The sequence below is a fragment of the Temnothorax americanus genome, unplaced genomic scaffold (genome assembly GCF_048541705.1).
Source record: "Temnothorax americanus isolate GAGA-0224 unplaced genomic scaffold, ASM4854170v1 Scaffold33, whole genome shotgun sequence".
In the NCBI taxonomy this organism is placed as follows: domain Eukaryota; kingdom Metazoa; phylum Arthropoda; class Insecta; order Hymenoptera; family Formicidae; genus Temnothorax; species Temnothorax americanus.
In genome coordinates, this window is record NW_027509475.1 from 1,325,107 (window position 1) to 1,341,384 (window position 16,278).

Here is a 16,278-nt window from a genome sequence, read left to right on the forward strand (position 1 = left end):
GCAAAATCGGATAGGCCTCGTACTTCCCGACAAAAAAGATGTCCGGGTTAAGATGTCTAATGTTCTTGACTAACATGCAATAAGATATATATCTAATATACAAATTAAATCGAGAACATTAGACATTCTAGCCGGGATCAACATCTTTTCTGTCGAAGTTGCCTCTTCCTTCCAGAAGGTGGCGATCGAATAAAATCCAATGGATTTAAACCTCGTATCTTCAGTTCTTCGACTCATTATAGAGCAGCGCACATCTCTCTGCGCCACGATCGCCACAATCGTTTTTAAGTTTGTATTATTCTAAAACCTGTATCATAACAATACAAAGGTACAGGTAATAGGAACAGGGAATAAGACAGGCGACAGAAATAACTACATTTCAACTTATATAATAAAACTGAATCACTGTGATGTGATTGGTCAAGTACAGGCAATGGAAAATAGAAATCCAACGCGTCGGAAATTCTGTTTCTTTTGCCTATTAAGACCTATTTCATATTCCATTGCGTTGATATACAGTTTTTGGTAAGTTGAAATGTGATTATTTCTGTTGCCTATCTTATTCCTTGTTCGTACCGCATATAACTTTATATCGTGCGATATATAGGCTTAAAACTATACGGGATAAATTATAATCAGAAACCTTGTGCCTTGACGAATCTTTGACCATGTTCCCGCTGTGAAACCATGTGATTTTCGGCGTGGGATCGGCCGTGATACGACACTCGAACAGCAGCCGTTTGCCATCGTCCTCCTGTCTGATCGCGGGCTTCTTCGCGAAAGTCGGCGCGATGCCGTCAATTTGTCTGCAAAGCGCAAAATAAACGTCGCACGAAGTATGAAAATGTATTCGCGCCGAAAATTTATCGCTCGCTAAAGCGTTGATCGTCGCGCCGATTGAATTAAATCACGGCGCGAAACGACGCGAAAATTTAGACACAGGTTGCGCCGCAAACACATACCGTAACGTGTCGCGGATGATTTCAATCTCATTTCCGGTCGCGATTGCGACCAACGCGTTAGCGAATTGACAGACACAGGGATCACATCCGTCGTTAGCAAATCGCACGCTTCAAGTGCGCAAACGCACGCAATGTGGCTAAAAAGTTAGTACAAAGAATTAGTAACGTCTCCACTTCTAAAGCAATTAGGATTTCTTTCAGAGATTAAATATGCGAAGATAAGGAAGGTGGTAATATTTGGAATGAGAGAACAGCAGCTTATGCGGCAGCTGTGAGATTTCCCGGTTTTTCGCGGATTGCTGCCAGAAATAACTCCTGTTTTGATTAGTGGATGCTTCTTGACGAGAGGAGGCTCGTTCAACAGCTTATTCTGATGGCGATCCGACAGCTAACAACCACTTCAAAATCCGGTACATCGCCATTACAATTGATACTACTGTCTTTCTTGACACCAATACTCTTTGTCGACGGTTAAATATTCGATTCAGAAAATACTTTCATAAAATCTGAAGCTTTAAACTAAATATAATATCTTAAAGACAATTTCCTTTTGTAAAATTTTTACATTAACGTTTTGTATCGCTTTTTTAATTATCTAAAAAAATAATCCATCAAGTGATTATCATGCCTTATCGTCGGTTAGTTAAACTCGCAGATTTTTAATCAGCAGTTTTTTTTATACGTATATAGAATTCTTTGCAAATTTGAAACAAAATTATTACTCCTGTCACCGTCTCTCTTTTAAATAAATTACTCTTTGCAACGGAATCGCGCGATCCGAGTTACGATCGCGCCGATGTTTATTCTCGAAAATTGAGAGCTGGGACGAGAGGCACGTGCCTAACACTCGCATCCCAAATGGACCATAAGTGCATTAGCACGGCTGCGTCGTTGCGGCTAAGTTTAGCGAGGAGAAGTAGGCTGCAGCTGTTTTCTCTCGACTTTCACTCTCCGTCAATCGCATCAGATCGATTCGATTTTCGCAGGCTGCGAACCTTCGTTCGCGATCGACGATTCTGCCCTTTTGACGAATCAACTCGCTCGCCAAAACGCTAAAAATCTCGTCGCTCAAAATACGTGAATGCGTTTGACGTTTTTCGGGTCAATTATTTCTCGCGGCTGACCAAAATTTTGTTTTTTTTCGGTACGCATCATGGAACGCGAACTGCGACACGTTTCGGGAGACGCGTGGAAGCGGAAAGGCTCGCGTTACTTTTAGAAATTCACGGGAATCACGTCTGTCGATGCGATCCGAAAATACAGCCGCTCGTCGTGTCGTCGCCGTCGACCGCGTCTCGAGAGAGGCCGTCTCGAGAGAGCACTCCCGACCCAGTTTCGAATTATCTTCGAAAATCATTAAAGTCGTAACGAGATATGCGGGAATAACTGCAAGTGGCGTGCGAGAAGAGATTTGAGAACTGATAAATGCTTTCCGCTCTCGTGCAGAGACCGCAGCGAAGATCTCCGCAGAGCGATTGATCTGATTTACGCAGCTGGGCCGCGACAGTGAGAATCGTTGTTATTATAATTAAACTGTTACGAAGATAAGAATTACTTCTCGCGAACCGCTTTGTAATTATACAATTATTACAAAAACGTTTCTCCTTTTTCGAAAAATAATACACAAAATGCAGCTTAGTGTATGATTTTAAAACTTTTTTAAACATACTGAGTCTATGTGATTTACTATACAAATTAAATATAAATAAACGTTTCTGTAATTATTATTTAACATTCTAAAAATTTTGATACGCGACTTGTTATATTGTTTTTCTACTCTTCCACCCTTCTCTTGAATTTCGTCAAAGTTCAGTTATAGACGTTATAGTTCAATCGACGGTCTGTTTCTCTCTCTCTCTCTCTCTCTCTCTCTCGATCTGACCATTCATAATTATAATTATGAGATTTAATGGGATTTCTTTCTCACGAGAGACAACGTCAAATAATCCGGCCACTTTGTGGTCAGATTGCGCGTGCGAGACACGAGCGGTGTGTCCAAAACTAGAAGACCTTAATTCTATTTCCATCCGCAATTCGCGTTTGCCGTTCTGTCTGCGTGGGCGGATCGGTAAGAAGCGGCCGATCGTCCAGCTAACGCTCAGCGAGCCGTCATGATTTCTGTCGGATTGCGCGGCGCGAACGCGCGACCGAAAATAGCGGGCATACCGCGACGGTTATTCTCGGTCAGGCCGATTTAACGTGCACTCGAACGTTATCGGCCGAGATAGCGCGGCAATAGTAAATAATGCACCGAAGAAATCGAAATTTTACACGTAACTTTCACATCGAACTTCCTATAAACTTCGCGTTGAACATCCGTTATATTCTCAAGAAATTTGTAATCAATTTTCTTTTGTGAAGAAGTAAATCAGAATTGGAGAAATCAATGGAGAAATTATTTGACACTAAAATCTACAGGAAATTCTCTTCGAGTTCTCGATAAATTGAAGAACGGAAATACATAGTTATGATGTTATTCATTTCCATTGGTATTATCGTCATATCTGATATTTTTCTTGATTAAAATTGTGGGAGAAACAATGTGTAATATCAATTTTATTAATGTTAATAAATTAATTATCTAGTTGGCGATTACTACAGTTGCAAAACACAGCGTAAGTAATGCTCTCACCCTCTCCCAACGGACTGATTGGCAGCTAAAATCATAAATGAAAAACGAAAGACAACGAAATAAGCGAGAAAGGCAGAAATAAATCGGAAAAACATTCGATAGCGAAATAATAAATAGAAACGCATTAGTGCATAAGCGCGAAGCGCAAAACAAGTTAATTAAACAGAGCCTGGAGAAGCGACAAATCTCGAGTCTTCCTCTCGGTTCACAAACTTCACCGACTTACTTCTCTCTAGGCTCATCCATTGCTAGAAAAATATAACGGCAAAATGTTACTCAAGAAACGATCTACTTTAAAGAAGTTTCAAATAAAGAAAATTGTATGCAAAATTTATATCAAAATTGACAATCGATATTTAAATCCGCCGATATATACTTTTTAGCTTACAAATTAAAAACAAAATTAATTTTTATATAAAAAAAATAGACGCTTATACTTTTAATAATATAATTAACTCATTTTATGAATGTTTATTTATTATAATCATGATTTAATCAATCGTTTTACTATTTTTTTAGAATTTGAAGTAGATAAAGACGAATCAGTAAAACCTGCTATAAACGGAAATATCTCGCGTGCATCAGGCTAGCCTAAATAATTCCTTAATACGTGTAACTTTATCTCTACAATAATATCGCTATTATTTCAAAAAATATAACTAGGAAATGGAAAAAGAGAAATATAAGATATGAATACTTACGACTAAAGTTGAGGTTGATGGAGGCAGCGACCTCGCCCATCTTGTTCTTCGCCTTGACCTTATAGAGGCCCGCGTCGGTCTCGATGACGTCGTCGAGCTCGAGCACCACCAGGAACTTGTTGGTCCCGACGCTCTGCATCTTGAAATTTGTTCTATCATCCTCGCTGAGCTCGGTCTCGCCGCGGAACCAGGCGATGTCGGGTTTAGGCGAGCTCACCAGCTGACACTCGAATATCAGCCGATTGCCGTCGTCCTCCTGCCGCAGTTGCGGCTTCTGCGTAAAGCTGGGCGCGAAGTCGTCGGCGACCCCCATCGTGGAGGCACGCCTTCGCACCTGTCCCTACGAGACCCGGAAAAATCCGGTCCCGTTTGCGTGTCGTTCACACCCGCGACCCAACGAAGGAAACCGTTCCCTTCGCCCAGCTCGTCGGTTCAAATGGCGCCGGCCTGCGGCACCATCCAACCTGTTTCTGTCGCGGATTTCTTCTGAGCTCGACGTCCACCTTTACTCGCTTCCCACAAACTTCTGAGAATACTAGAAGCAAAAGGATACAATGTTAGTATGGAAATTAATGTAAAAATGTACCAAGTTTTAGGGCCAACTAAATTTCACACCATTGTATTTTCAAATTTTTTTGTTGTAAATTTTTAATAAAATTTCTGTAAACCTGTATTTATATAACATGCTTTTCTTATTTTTATTCAGAACTGACACAATTTGGCTGTTAAAACCTGGGACATCCAATATTGAAAGTAAAACTAATTTTTTTCATAAAACTCAGACATAAAAAAGATTAAAAAATTAAGTTGTATTATTTTTATATTACTTTAGAATGTATATTAATATTTTTACTGCCACACCATAAAAACATTATGCCTCTTCAGATACCAGAAAAATACAGAATAATAATAAAAGCATATGGCACAAATAAAAATTTAATTATCACCGGTGATACACGTGGCAGCTTGGATATTAATATGAGAAATTTAAAAATCTATATTAAGAGAAAATTAATTATAAATAAAATAGCTTATTTAGAATTTAGTTTTCAGAATATATTATTAAAAGAAGAAATAATATAGTCATCTGTTTCGAAAATATTTCTTTTTTAGATAAAATTGGATATAATTTCCTTTTAAAATTTCTTAATTTTTAATAATTAGTAATTAACTTTACAGTATTTAAATGTTCATCAAGGAATACGATCTAATTATCTATAATATCTTTATCTCGGAGGATTTATTTTTTTGAAGGCTTTTAATTTATCGAACAATGACTATACACCTCGATATCAAGATTAGTGTTACTCTGCTTTGCTCGATATCAAACATTTGCAGTTTAAAGTTCGCTGTGACGGCATAGATTTTACTTCGAGTCTAGTCACCATGGTTCAGTAAACCTTGGCAGTCTGAGTCGCTGTCATCTGTAGTTGCCTCACAACCGCGGCTATTTTTATACGGATATCTATACTTAGTCTTCTTTTAGCGTTACCTTACGACCGTAGTACCGCGTGATGAGGTTCCTACGTTGCGTCGGTATTCATTCGAGATGAATGAAGCACGTAATAACGACGAAGGGACTTGAAGCGAAAAAAATTTTCGACCCTCAGTCGTTACGTAACGGAAAGAATCAGTTACACGACAAAATTGTGAAAACATTGGAAAAAATATTATCTGTTGAATAAAAGTTTCCGCCTTTGAAATTAAACGGTTTTATCGCTGTGATTAATCTCCGAAGAGAGAAGATCGCCAGGAAGCAGCGAAATGAAGCGACTCTTCGGCCACGACCACTGAAAAAACGTCCAGGAATGATTTATCGTATGACAAATTCAAAATAGACGTTTACATAATTTAAGGAAGTACAGAACGATCAGAACGTTAAAGCGAGCGGAGCCCGAAATTGCTCCTCGTCTCTTGGCCGTGGATCGCGATTTTGCGATTACGATTTTCAGACGCTGAAAACGTGAGTCCTTCCAAAATACGACGATAAATAATGCGCGCGAGTGCTAAATGTTTCAGTATGGTTTATCGCAGTGCCCCCTGTGATATATTTTGCCGAGCGTCCGTATTTTCAAGTCATTCTGAAAGATGCGGAAGCTGAAGTTTTCCAAAAAATTACGTCATTCATTCAGAGCAATAATATCCCTTCATATATTACAACAATGCCTCGAAAAGTACATGTAAAAAATCAATAAAATAATTAGAAATATTTTAAACTCTTTCTCTCTTCTTGTCCACTAATCGTAATTATTAATTTTCGCTCGATATAAATCTTCTCTTCAGAACAGTAAGCAGCAAGCACTATTATACGCGCGCGCGCGCGCTACGAGGAAAGTATAAGAACCGTATATGCCGATTCTCTTTTACCGAGACGCAGAATCCGAAATATGAATTGCCGAATTATTTTTGCGTTGCTCTAATAATAATTTCGCGCGCGAAATACTGCAACACCGGGAATGAGCGACGCCTGCTTTTCCTCAACCGCCGCTACGCGTCGAAAGGACCTCATAATTTACGAGTGTCGGGGAGCCTATTTTCGGCAGGTAACCAACGCGGCGCGCGGCGACGGCTGCGACGAACGGACCTGCACTCCGAACCACGTCGTCGCCGTCGCCGCCGCCAGGACCATTAGCGCAGGCCGCGTTTAACTGCAAATTGAGCGAACCGCGCGACTCTCGCTCGCGCGACCGAGAAGTGCCCGAGGAGAGCGAGTAAGTATTTTCCCGCGAGGCGCCCAAGGCCGAGGGAGCCGTGCGCGGGGTGACGTAAGGCCACTATTATTAATGCGGCTCTTGGCTCGAAAATAGGTTGGGCCAGTTATCTTGGTAATCGGTTATTATGTTTGGCATCTAAACCCGCGTGGAAGTCGCATACATTTGGGTCGCGATACAACCCCCGTCGGATGTAATATGTTCGCGGCGTTCGCGCGCGCGCAAAGTCCGGACAATCGTTCCTTTGAGACCCGTGGCACCGCGCGACGCCTCCAAGTGCCAGGAGTGTCGATTCAGCCTCAGGCGATCTCGCCACCTACGTGGCCGGATCGCTTTCGCGTGACGTATCGCGTGACGCGTGACTTAACGCACGATGACACCGGTCCCCTGCACCTGTCTTTCTCGCGCAACCTCCGTGATATATCTCCTAACAACCGACAAACATTTTATATCATTTCAATTAATCGGTGAGAAAAATCTCATTGTCGGAAATTATCGTTTGGAAGTCTGTTGAACTAAAACACGCTTGTGATTAACTGCGAAGTAATTAAGCTAGTTACTTCGAACTGCTTGTAGCTACAAAATAATTGGAGCAACTACGTGGACAGTCAACATTCTATTTAGTTTGTACTTCGGTGTTTATAGATGAAAAAATTATTTCTGGGATTCCGTGTTAAATAATTTTCACGAATATGGACAGAAACTGCAAGCTTGAGTGGGCTCTGAACTATCTGTACAGTTTTTTTCTATTATAAATAGTACATGAGATAATACGTTTGTTTTAAACGTGATTAAGGCTGCGTTTCGATATTCACTGCCAGTACTGAAAATCTATAGTATACGTGACATGAACCATATAGATTTTCAGTACTGGCAGTGAATATCGAAACGCAGCCTATATATATAGGAAGCCTTGCAAGCACTGACGATGGATGACAATCGTTTCGGAAAGTATGAATTAGTTTCGCGTGACGTGTGCCGGGAGAAGACTGCCAAGTGCAAGGGTAGGCGTTGGGTACACGACACGATATCCTTCCGGTAACGTGAGATTCGCGTAATTGGTCGCTTGCCACCGTCCGAGCTGCAAAATTGTGAAACAAATTATCCTATTATGTCAGCTCCAGCCAGGCGATGGAAATATGATACGCCTGGCTCCTCTTCGCTCGCGCTGTCCCAAGAAGTGCCAGATAAATAAGTCATAATACAAATAAAAAGATAAAGGAAATCACCGATTTGACGTTAAACGTGTCAAATTAGTGAAAATTTAACGTTTTGAGGTCTCCTTATTTTATATTTTTTTCTTTTCCTTTTGAAGCTTTCACAGAAAAAGAACTTTAAAGACGCGCTTGTTCTTAATTGACGGAAACAGGTAAAAAAATTGATGATTAATTGCAAATGTAAATCTTCGAATGGATTTTTCACAGCTGCATTATTCCAGGAGAGACGGTATAACGTCGACACAGATTCTACGACCAGTGGTTGATCTTTTTTTGACGAGACTAAACAGATGCGTGAGGGAGAGCTTGAGGAGACCGACGAAACGGCATACAAAACGGACGGCGCGAGTATTACAAACGTCACAAGTAAAGACTTGGCAAGTGGCCTCCACATACATTCCTGAGATTACTGCACTTCGTAACAGCCCGTTCGCATTCCGCCTCTTTCGCCTCCGTTGTCTGATTTTCGCTCCGCGTTTGTCATCCGACGATACATCTTTCAGAAACGAAAAAGAAATGGATGGAAAAGCGTTGCCGAATACGAGACAACACCTTGGAGTATTCTTTTAGCAAATATTGATAAAAACGCGTTAGGTTTTTGTTTAAAGAAATTTTGTCGTATTAATCTCTGTTTACCGATTTGAGGGTGCAATGAGTGCGGGAAAGATTTTCTTCACCAAAAAGAATATATTTGTATCGACAAAGATTTTTTTATTAAAATTCTCATATTACAAAAAGTATTTATTTCTCTGAGTCCATAATATGTTTCCGTTTTTTTTTTTTCAAAAATTAAGTTAGCTTGTCGTTGAACGCTTAAATAAAGTAAGTAGTTTAGCAATGTATTTTAAGCAATGTGTACAGCTTGTTATTTACTATATTAAAAATAAAACAGAAATGATCTTGGGACGTTCGTGTCTTTTGATAATAAGAAAATTGTTTATGCAAAAGAAGAAACGATCAAAAACCAAAACAAATCTTTGATCCTTATGCTATTGTCTTGTATAATATATCACTAATTTTTAAGTAAAGCGAAACGATTTTCAGAATTACAATTTAAGCGTGTATCCATCGAGAAATATGCTATTTAAATCCTCGAATATGTCGGTACATTGTACGTGAGAGAATGCCGGCATCCAACTGACCTAATATTTTTGCTGGCTATATAGAAAGCGTTGCTTCACTTTGGCATAATTCTGCCGGCTATTTGTGATACAATACATATTTGTTGACACTCTGACCCAATAAAAATGTAGCACATTGCCGTTATAAGCGTATAACAAATGCGCTAACTAAATCTATAGAAAAACAGAAACGATATTTCGGATGTATATTATAATTAATAAATGGAAGAAAATATAAAAGAGATAAAGTGAGAGAACGGAAGAACAAGAATTTATAAGAATAGGACACAGCAATACAGCTGTAAGCTATTGGAATCTCGCAACGTGAATAAACGTTCAATGAGCGTTTGACATTGAACCAGCCTCGTTAAAAAGGCACAATTATTTTTGGCAGGATTCTAAGCCACTACGCGTGTGCATTGTGCGAAACAATCTCCTTTCTTCGCCGTCGTGAATTTACGAGACAGTATATTCATGTGACTATGACATGTAACGCGCGAAACAATTGTTAAGATACGATTAAATTTGATATAATGTTAAAATTTGTATACTTCAAAATATATACGTTTATGACTAAACGTTACTACGCACAATAACTCTCGATATACCGCATCTATTTTAATCGAATTAACTAGTCATTTAATCTGGTGACTAATAAGCCTGTTGTTATGTGCCCACTCGGTCTTAGGAATGTGAAATGAGTAACCTGAAAATATTTAACAATCTATATACAATCTATCGCGTCGTAATAGAATGATTCACGTCTTGAATAACATGCTCCTCCCAGAAAAAAAGAATACAATTCTAATCTAAATAAAAAAAGAATTGTATTTAAAAATACAGTAATAATAGAGTAATTATTTAAAAAATACAGCAATAATAGTAATTATAATAAAGTTTGGATTAAAACACATCGAAGACGGCTTAAATATCATTGTCGTTATTTTGAATCATTACTTTGTACCGTAAATGTAATTCTTGAATAAAAAGAAAATGAATTATAATAATATTTCGCGGATTATATTTTTGGAGATACCTAATCAAAAATTTAAATTTCAGAAATCTCAGTTTCTGAGATTTTTCAACGTTATTTAAAGGAAGTTTTGTCGCATGACGATGATTCATTTCTCAATAGTATTTCACGCTCAAGGTGAAGTCACATCCGGAACTAAATTCTACTCGCGAGGGGTTATAATTATTAGTACGATGCATTTTCGCGGGCGCACTCTACCATATGCTTATACTACTGACCGCGTTACTTGCGACGCACCGCACCGCGCATCTATTTTAGTCGACTGACTCAAACGAGTCGGCGCAGCGGTACTAAAATCGCCGATCGACATCCCGATCTATCCGCGATAAAACGCGGAGAGATCCTGTAAACAAGCGTTTTGCACTCGACTTTTTGGCAGAACGCGGCAAAACGTCCGGCCGCAAAATCAAGAATTATGTTTAATAACGGTCGCGGGTGATGAAAAGATCGCTTGGCGCGTTTAATATCAACGTTGCTAGATTATTGCGTTGCGATACCGTACAATAAAATAAGAACGTCACCTGATGCGTATATAATTTATATAAGTATATGATAATAATTTAGACGTGTGATAAAATATTGAAATTAAAGAACGACACAGTTTTTAGAGCGACGATTTAAATCATAATATAAATTATAATATAAAAACACTACAACTTCAGTCGACCGTATTAAAATGTAACTTTTTATTATTAGAATGCACGACGTAATAAAATATGTTGAATAACGGAGAAGTTATTAAAGTTAAACAATCGTTTACTAAACGATTGTTTAGCCATTTAACATATCTTACGATATTGAAATGAGCGAGGGTCAAGAATACAAATCGCCTTCTAGGTCAACTTTCTGTTATAAGTTAATCAGATTAGCCTTGTATGACTGGACAAATAAACAAAATGGGTTGTTGATAAAAAGAATCAATACCGATCAAATAATTGCAACTTTACTACGACGTTCATTTATTGACAATAATTTATTAAATAACAATTGTGGGATTAAAAATGCATATTTTTAGGTTGTTTTTTTTTTAGAGCGCTGCTATTTATTATTTTATTAAAATTTAAAAGTATATGTAATATTATTGTATGTGACTCTTTTTTCCTCTTTCTTCCTCCCTCTCTCTCTCTCTCTCTCTCTGTCATTAAAAATTACATTGAAACAAGGAGAGCGAATTTACGAGACTGACTATTTACGAGACTAAGGTCCAGTTTCACAAGTGTCGGTTAACTTTTAATCTTAGATTAACTCACTCTTCGTCTCTTTCTAACGTCTCCCTTAGAAAGAGACGAAGAGTGAGTTAATCTAAGATTAAAAGTTAACCGACACTTGTGAAACTGGCCCTGAGATAATTGTTTCTCTTCACGCAAAGGGAGAAACAAATTTATCGATTGAAATCATTAGACAATGGCAAACATCGCCAAGAATAATATTAGTCCTTTCACGCTGAGACCGACTCTGATGATCAACAGGTGAAACGAGCCGTTTGGCTGACAATGCTACAATGTCGACAATGCATCCAAAAATACGATCGATATACATAACACATCGAATGATTAATCAATTAAAATATCGTATATCAATTAAGTTTAATTATAAGTAATGTACTTAAACATGTTTGCACCTAAATAAACTATTCGAGTAATTTATGGGCCATTTACAAGGAAAGTTATTTAAGACATTTTTGAGAATTTAAATATAATTACAAATTGATACTTAAATCTACCTAAAAAAAATAATTTGACTAAAAATCTCTATCAAATCTTCGTGGAGTTATATTTATTTTTCCTAATATGGCTCTTGAATGTTTTATATCGAAAAAAGCATTAAAAATTAATAAATATTGCACGTTTAAAACGAAACTCTTTAAATGTTCAACATAAATTAATGACATAGATCCTACATTTAATATCAATTTAACAACATAATTTAACGATTATTATACATGTTTTATTAATTTTTATTTTATTTATTGTATTACATAATGCCGTTCCTGAATTTTAAACCGCACTTGAGAAGGGCTCAAACCTCGAGCCGAAATGTAGTGCATTCTTTTTGCACTGTGCCAGTTAGTCGAGAAATAAAATAATATTTTGGTTTTAATCACTGGCGAAGGAAGTTATTTTTCCATATTTAATATCAAATTTCGTGGATCTTGCAAAAGAAATGTATTCGTTCCAATATCTTTAACATTAGAACTACCAAGGGGGTCAAAATAACCCGTTTGACATTTTTTAATAATTTATTATTCATCTTTAAAACCTGCTAATTTCTGAAATTTTCCCTGACTTTTAGTGAAATTACATAAACAATTAATTTTATTAATTATTTGCTCTCTCTTTTTTTTCTTTTCTTTCGTAAGATTTGTTAATGATGCATTTAATGTCGATCGGATGTAATTGTATTTTTTAGATTTCTTTGCAATGCACACATGTATGATTTATTTTTTCTTCGCGTTCTCAACTGCTTCTCCGGATTCAACGAGTCTCGCGGAACTCGCGGTATACGAAGTATTTTTAAATCAGTCAAACATTCCAGGGTTCTCATCGATCGCTATAAGTCGAAATAAAAAATTATAGCATCGGCGATGACTACACGATGATTACAACAGCGAGAAAAGCTTTTGCAAAATAAATATGTTCAAAAATTCTGTATAATCGACCAGAGTATCTTGACAGAATTCTTTTCCAGAATAGGTTTTCTGGCACATCTAATGCAAACATATTATATCATTATGTGTTATTATTCTATTTAATTTGTGTTTCTTTTTTACTAAACAAGTACTAAGAAAGTTTCATTATTATAACATGGGAACGAACATGGGAAAAGCAATAAGAAAAATACAACTAACTGATAACGATAAATCTGAATTCCTAATAAATCGTACGATTAGAATTACAGTTGGAATAAGATGGTGCAAGAAGAAGCGGGCAAATGAAATGAATGCCTTCTATCAATGCCTCCCAAAATTAACGCACAAATACGAGCCGTGACAGATCGAGGAGAGGAAGTCGGCGAGAAGACGAGGCGGCAAATGATGCGTTAGACAATGTGTCAGGACGGCACGGTGACGTGAAGATGGACGAAACGACATATGGAACAACGACACGGGTGAAAAGATGGTTGTAGGAACGACGAACCGCTCCTCGCATTACGCCCTCCTAAAAATAAGTGGACTCCGAGCCTAGATACCTAGATAGTAGTCTACGAATAGTCGCCGCCGCCGTTGCCGCGACGGAACTCGTATAGCGCATTAGTCATGTAAAGTAGGATCGTCGAGAAACGCGTCTGCACCGCGAGCTTATTGGAAACTCGGGCTCGGATTTTTTACAATCTGCAAGCCCGATTTCTTTTAATCATCAAATAATTAAACAAAGTGAAGAAGCAGCAACGAAGTAATCGACGACGCAATAAGGGAATTATTAAAGCACCGTAAAAGATTCGAAATTAACCCTCTGTTTATATAACGCGAACGAGTGAAGATTAGAAGCACTGTTTACTCCAAAATGAGGCCAAACATGCCACCGTGATGAACGTGAATATCTTGTTTTCGTGTCTAAGAAATCTGTAATTAAAGTAGAAGTCAAAAGCAAGGTAAAGTTTTTCTAAAAATATGCAAAACTTAAGCGAGAATAATGAAAGCTAAAAAATGTCACAATGTTAATTCTTGATTGTTATCGCTTGCTTTCTGTCGCTCTTTATCACTTCTTGATCACCTAGTTTCTAACATTTATTCGTCTCTCGACACATCTGTTTTCCCGGCTGATATATCTAATTATATAATAAAAAAAAAACTTCCATCGAATAGTTTTAAACACGTCAAAATATTATAAAACATTTTTTAAATACAACATATTAAAAGAAATATGTGAATTTAGGTGACACGTGTAATTTTTATGATTCTCCAAGTTCAAAATAATTGAATACTCAACTGAACTTTTCAACGAACATTGGCGTATTACTAAATTAATAATATTCAATCTTTGAAACAAAGGCAAAAAAAGCAATCCTACATCTATAAATTTCTACTTATAAATTTCAGTCTAAATCAAAATAGAATAGTCAAATTGTGTAGAGGCAATAAGTTTCTTTTTAGGGGTCTGAACGACTGATCTAGAGGGATTACTGGACTCAACTTGTCGTGAGAGCGTGACATACCTCCTCAATCCACTTGTCCCCTCACCTACTCCCGGCTAATCACTCGCGTGAGCGTGCGCGAAACCGAGTCCGTCACTTGTTGCTCACACTTCGACACTGATCCACACGCGGCCCTCGATGCGACGTTAACAACATTAACAGGCGGTCGGGACGAAAGGGGAAAAGATGGGATGAATTCGAAAGGAGAGCTCGGTCACTCGGGCAATGGCGTGAAGAGAAGTCGCACTGACGCGCGTGAATCTGGCAGGCGCAATCGTCACGCACGCTCCCTCGCAGCCACACACAATCCGCACATCCGCATCATCCAACGCACATCATCGAGAGAGACTTACTTGAAGCGTCTCCGGGTGTGGATGAGCGCTTTTCCCTTCCGAAGGTGCAAGCCCCGGCACCCGGTCGAGCGTTCTTCCTCGATCGGAACACCCGCGACGACGGCGAGAGCGGTCGCTTTATTCCTGGATCACTCCCAACCCCCCCGAGGCAGACAACGAGACGCACACACTCTCGGTTCGGGAGAGACTCGGCTCGAGAATTCTGCGAGCTCGCGCGAGAAACAAAACGGGGGAAAAAAAATTAAGAGAGAAACTCCCTCCACCCTTGTCCTCAGATTCGATCGTCTTCGTCTTCGTCTTGGGTCGTCGTCGTCGTCGTCACTCGTCGTGCGGTCACTCGTCGCTGTCTCGTTTCTTGTGTCTCTCGTATACCCTGCTCTCTTTTTTTACTTGCACGAAGTGTCTCTATCGGCCGTCCCAATCGTTGGGGCCCCGCGCGCCAACTAAACGCGCGAGGTATCGCGAAGCTACCTCGGGGGCTTGGAGTTTCGCCCACCACGACCACGACCACCACTACCGTCGCCACTACCACGTCTTACTCCGAATCCTCTGTCTTACATCCCCGTCGAGCCGTACGCACCCCCACGGTCTCGCGAGCGCCGCGACGCTATATGTGCAATACGCCGAGGTACACAAAGTCACGTCCGATAAGTGATAACGATGCAATCAGGTCAGACACGCGTTCTCCGTGCGGCGCTGCCGACAAATAGCCGCTACCTGAAAATCTTGCTCTAACAATATTGCAACGTCTGTTTCATTTTTTAATCATGATTTAGAGAGATCGAATAATTTAAAACTCTTTTACCTTTGTACACAGATATGTCGATTTCATGCTGAAGTTGATGCATCCCAAATACGTCCATATGTTAATTATAATTTCGTAAATGATAAGTTATTCCTACAAATTAATAACCAACGTTTTAAATATTTTATTACAATCGTGAGCGTTTAGCAACAAGAAGTACTTAATAATCTTATTAAGACATCTTAATAAGAAATATGAATATGGACAATATTTTTAGTATCGCTTAAATTATCTAACATTTATTTTTCAGCACGCAAGATCTTTATGCAATTCAACAATATTATGCAGCAAAAAGTGCCATTGGCGAATTATCCAAGGCGAATTATTATACGCTATACTTCTTTCGTAATCTCGACGCGCACGTGCCCACGTCGAGATTCATCTTAGTTCTTATATCTAGCGCATCACTGTTACACAATGTTTGCTTTTATACGATGAGATCAGAAAATTAACGGACAATGATTATGTAGAGAATTCGAAAATTCGAATTACACGAATTCGCAAGAATGAAATTTTCTACAGCGTATAAAACGTATGCTTATATTGCATATGATGTAATTAAAATTAATTTAATAATATATCAAAAAGACTGCTATAGAGTTATAATAA

At 38.5% G+C, this 16,278-nt stretch overlaps 1 protein-coding gene across 30 annotated transcripts in view; it reads right to left on the minus strand.

Annotated features, from left to right (window-relative positions):
* Bent (projectin protein bent) overlaps positions 1-15,791 on the minus strand; it is a 98,997-nt gene extending 83,206 nt beyond the window's left edge. For 10 of the 30 annotated variants that reach the window (XM_077413564.1, XM_077413563.1, XM_077413557.1 and 7 more), the window contains exons 1-4: positions 14,865-15,791; positions 4,296-4,830; positions 3,821-3,842; positions 644-806 (exon numbers count right to left, since the gene is read on the minus strand). In XM_077413564.1, coding sequence (XP_077269690.1) covers positions 644-806; positions 3,821-3,842; positions 4,296-4,608 — 498 coding nt within the window. In that variant the 5' untranslated portion in view covers positions 4,609-4,830; positions 14,865-15,791. Of the gene's footprint in view, positions 1-643; positions 807-3,820; positions 3,843-4,295; positions 4,831-14,532; positions 14,837-14,864 lie in introns of those variants that run through there. The other 20 variants (XM_077413566.1, XM_077413567.1, XM_077413568.1 and 17 more) reach the window with 10 other exon arrangements.
* Positions 15,792-16,278: the final 487 nt, after the last annotated feature.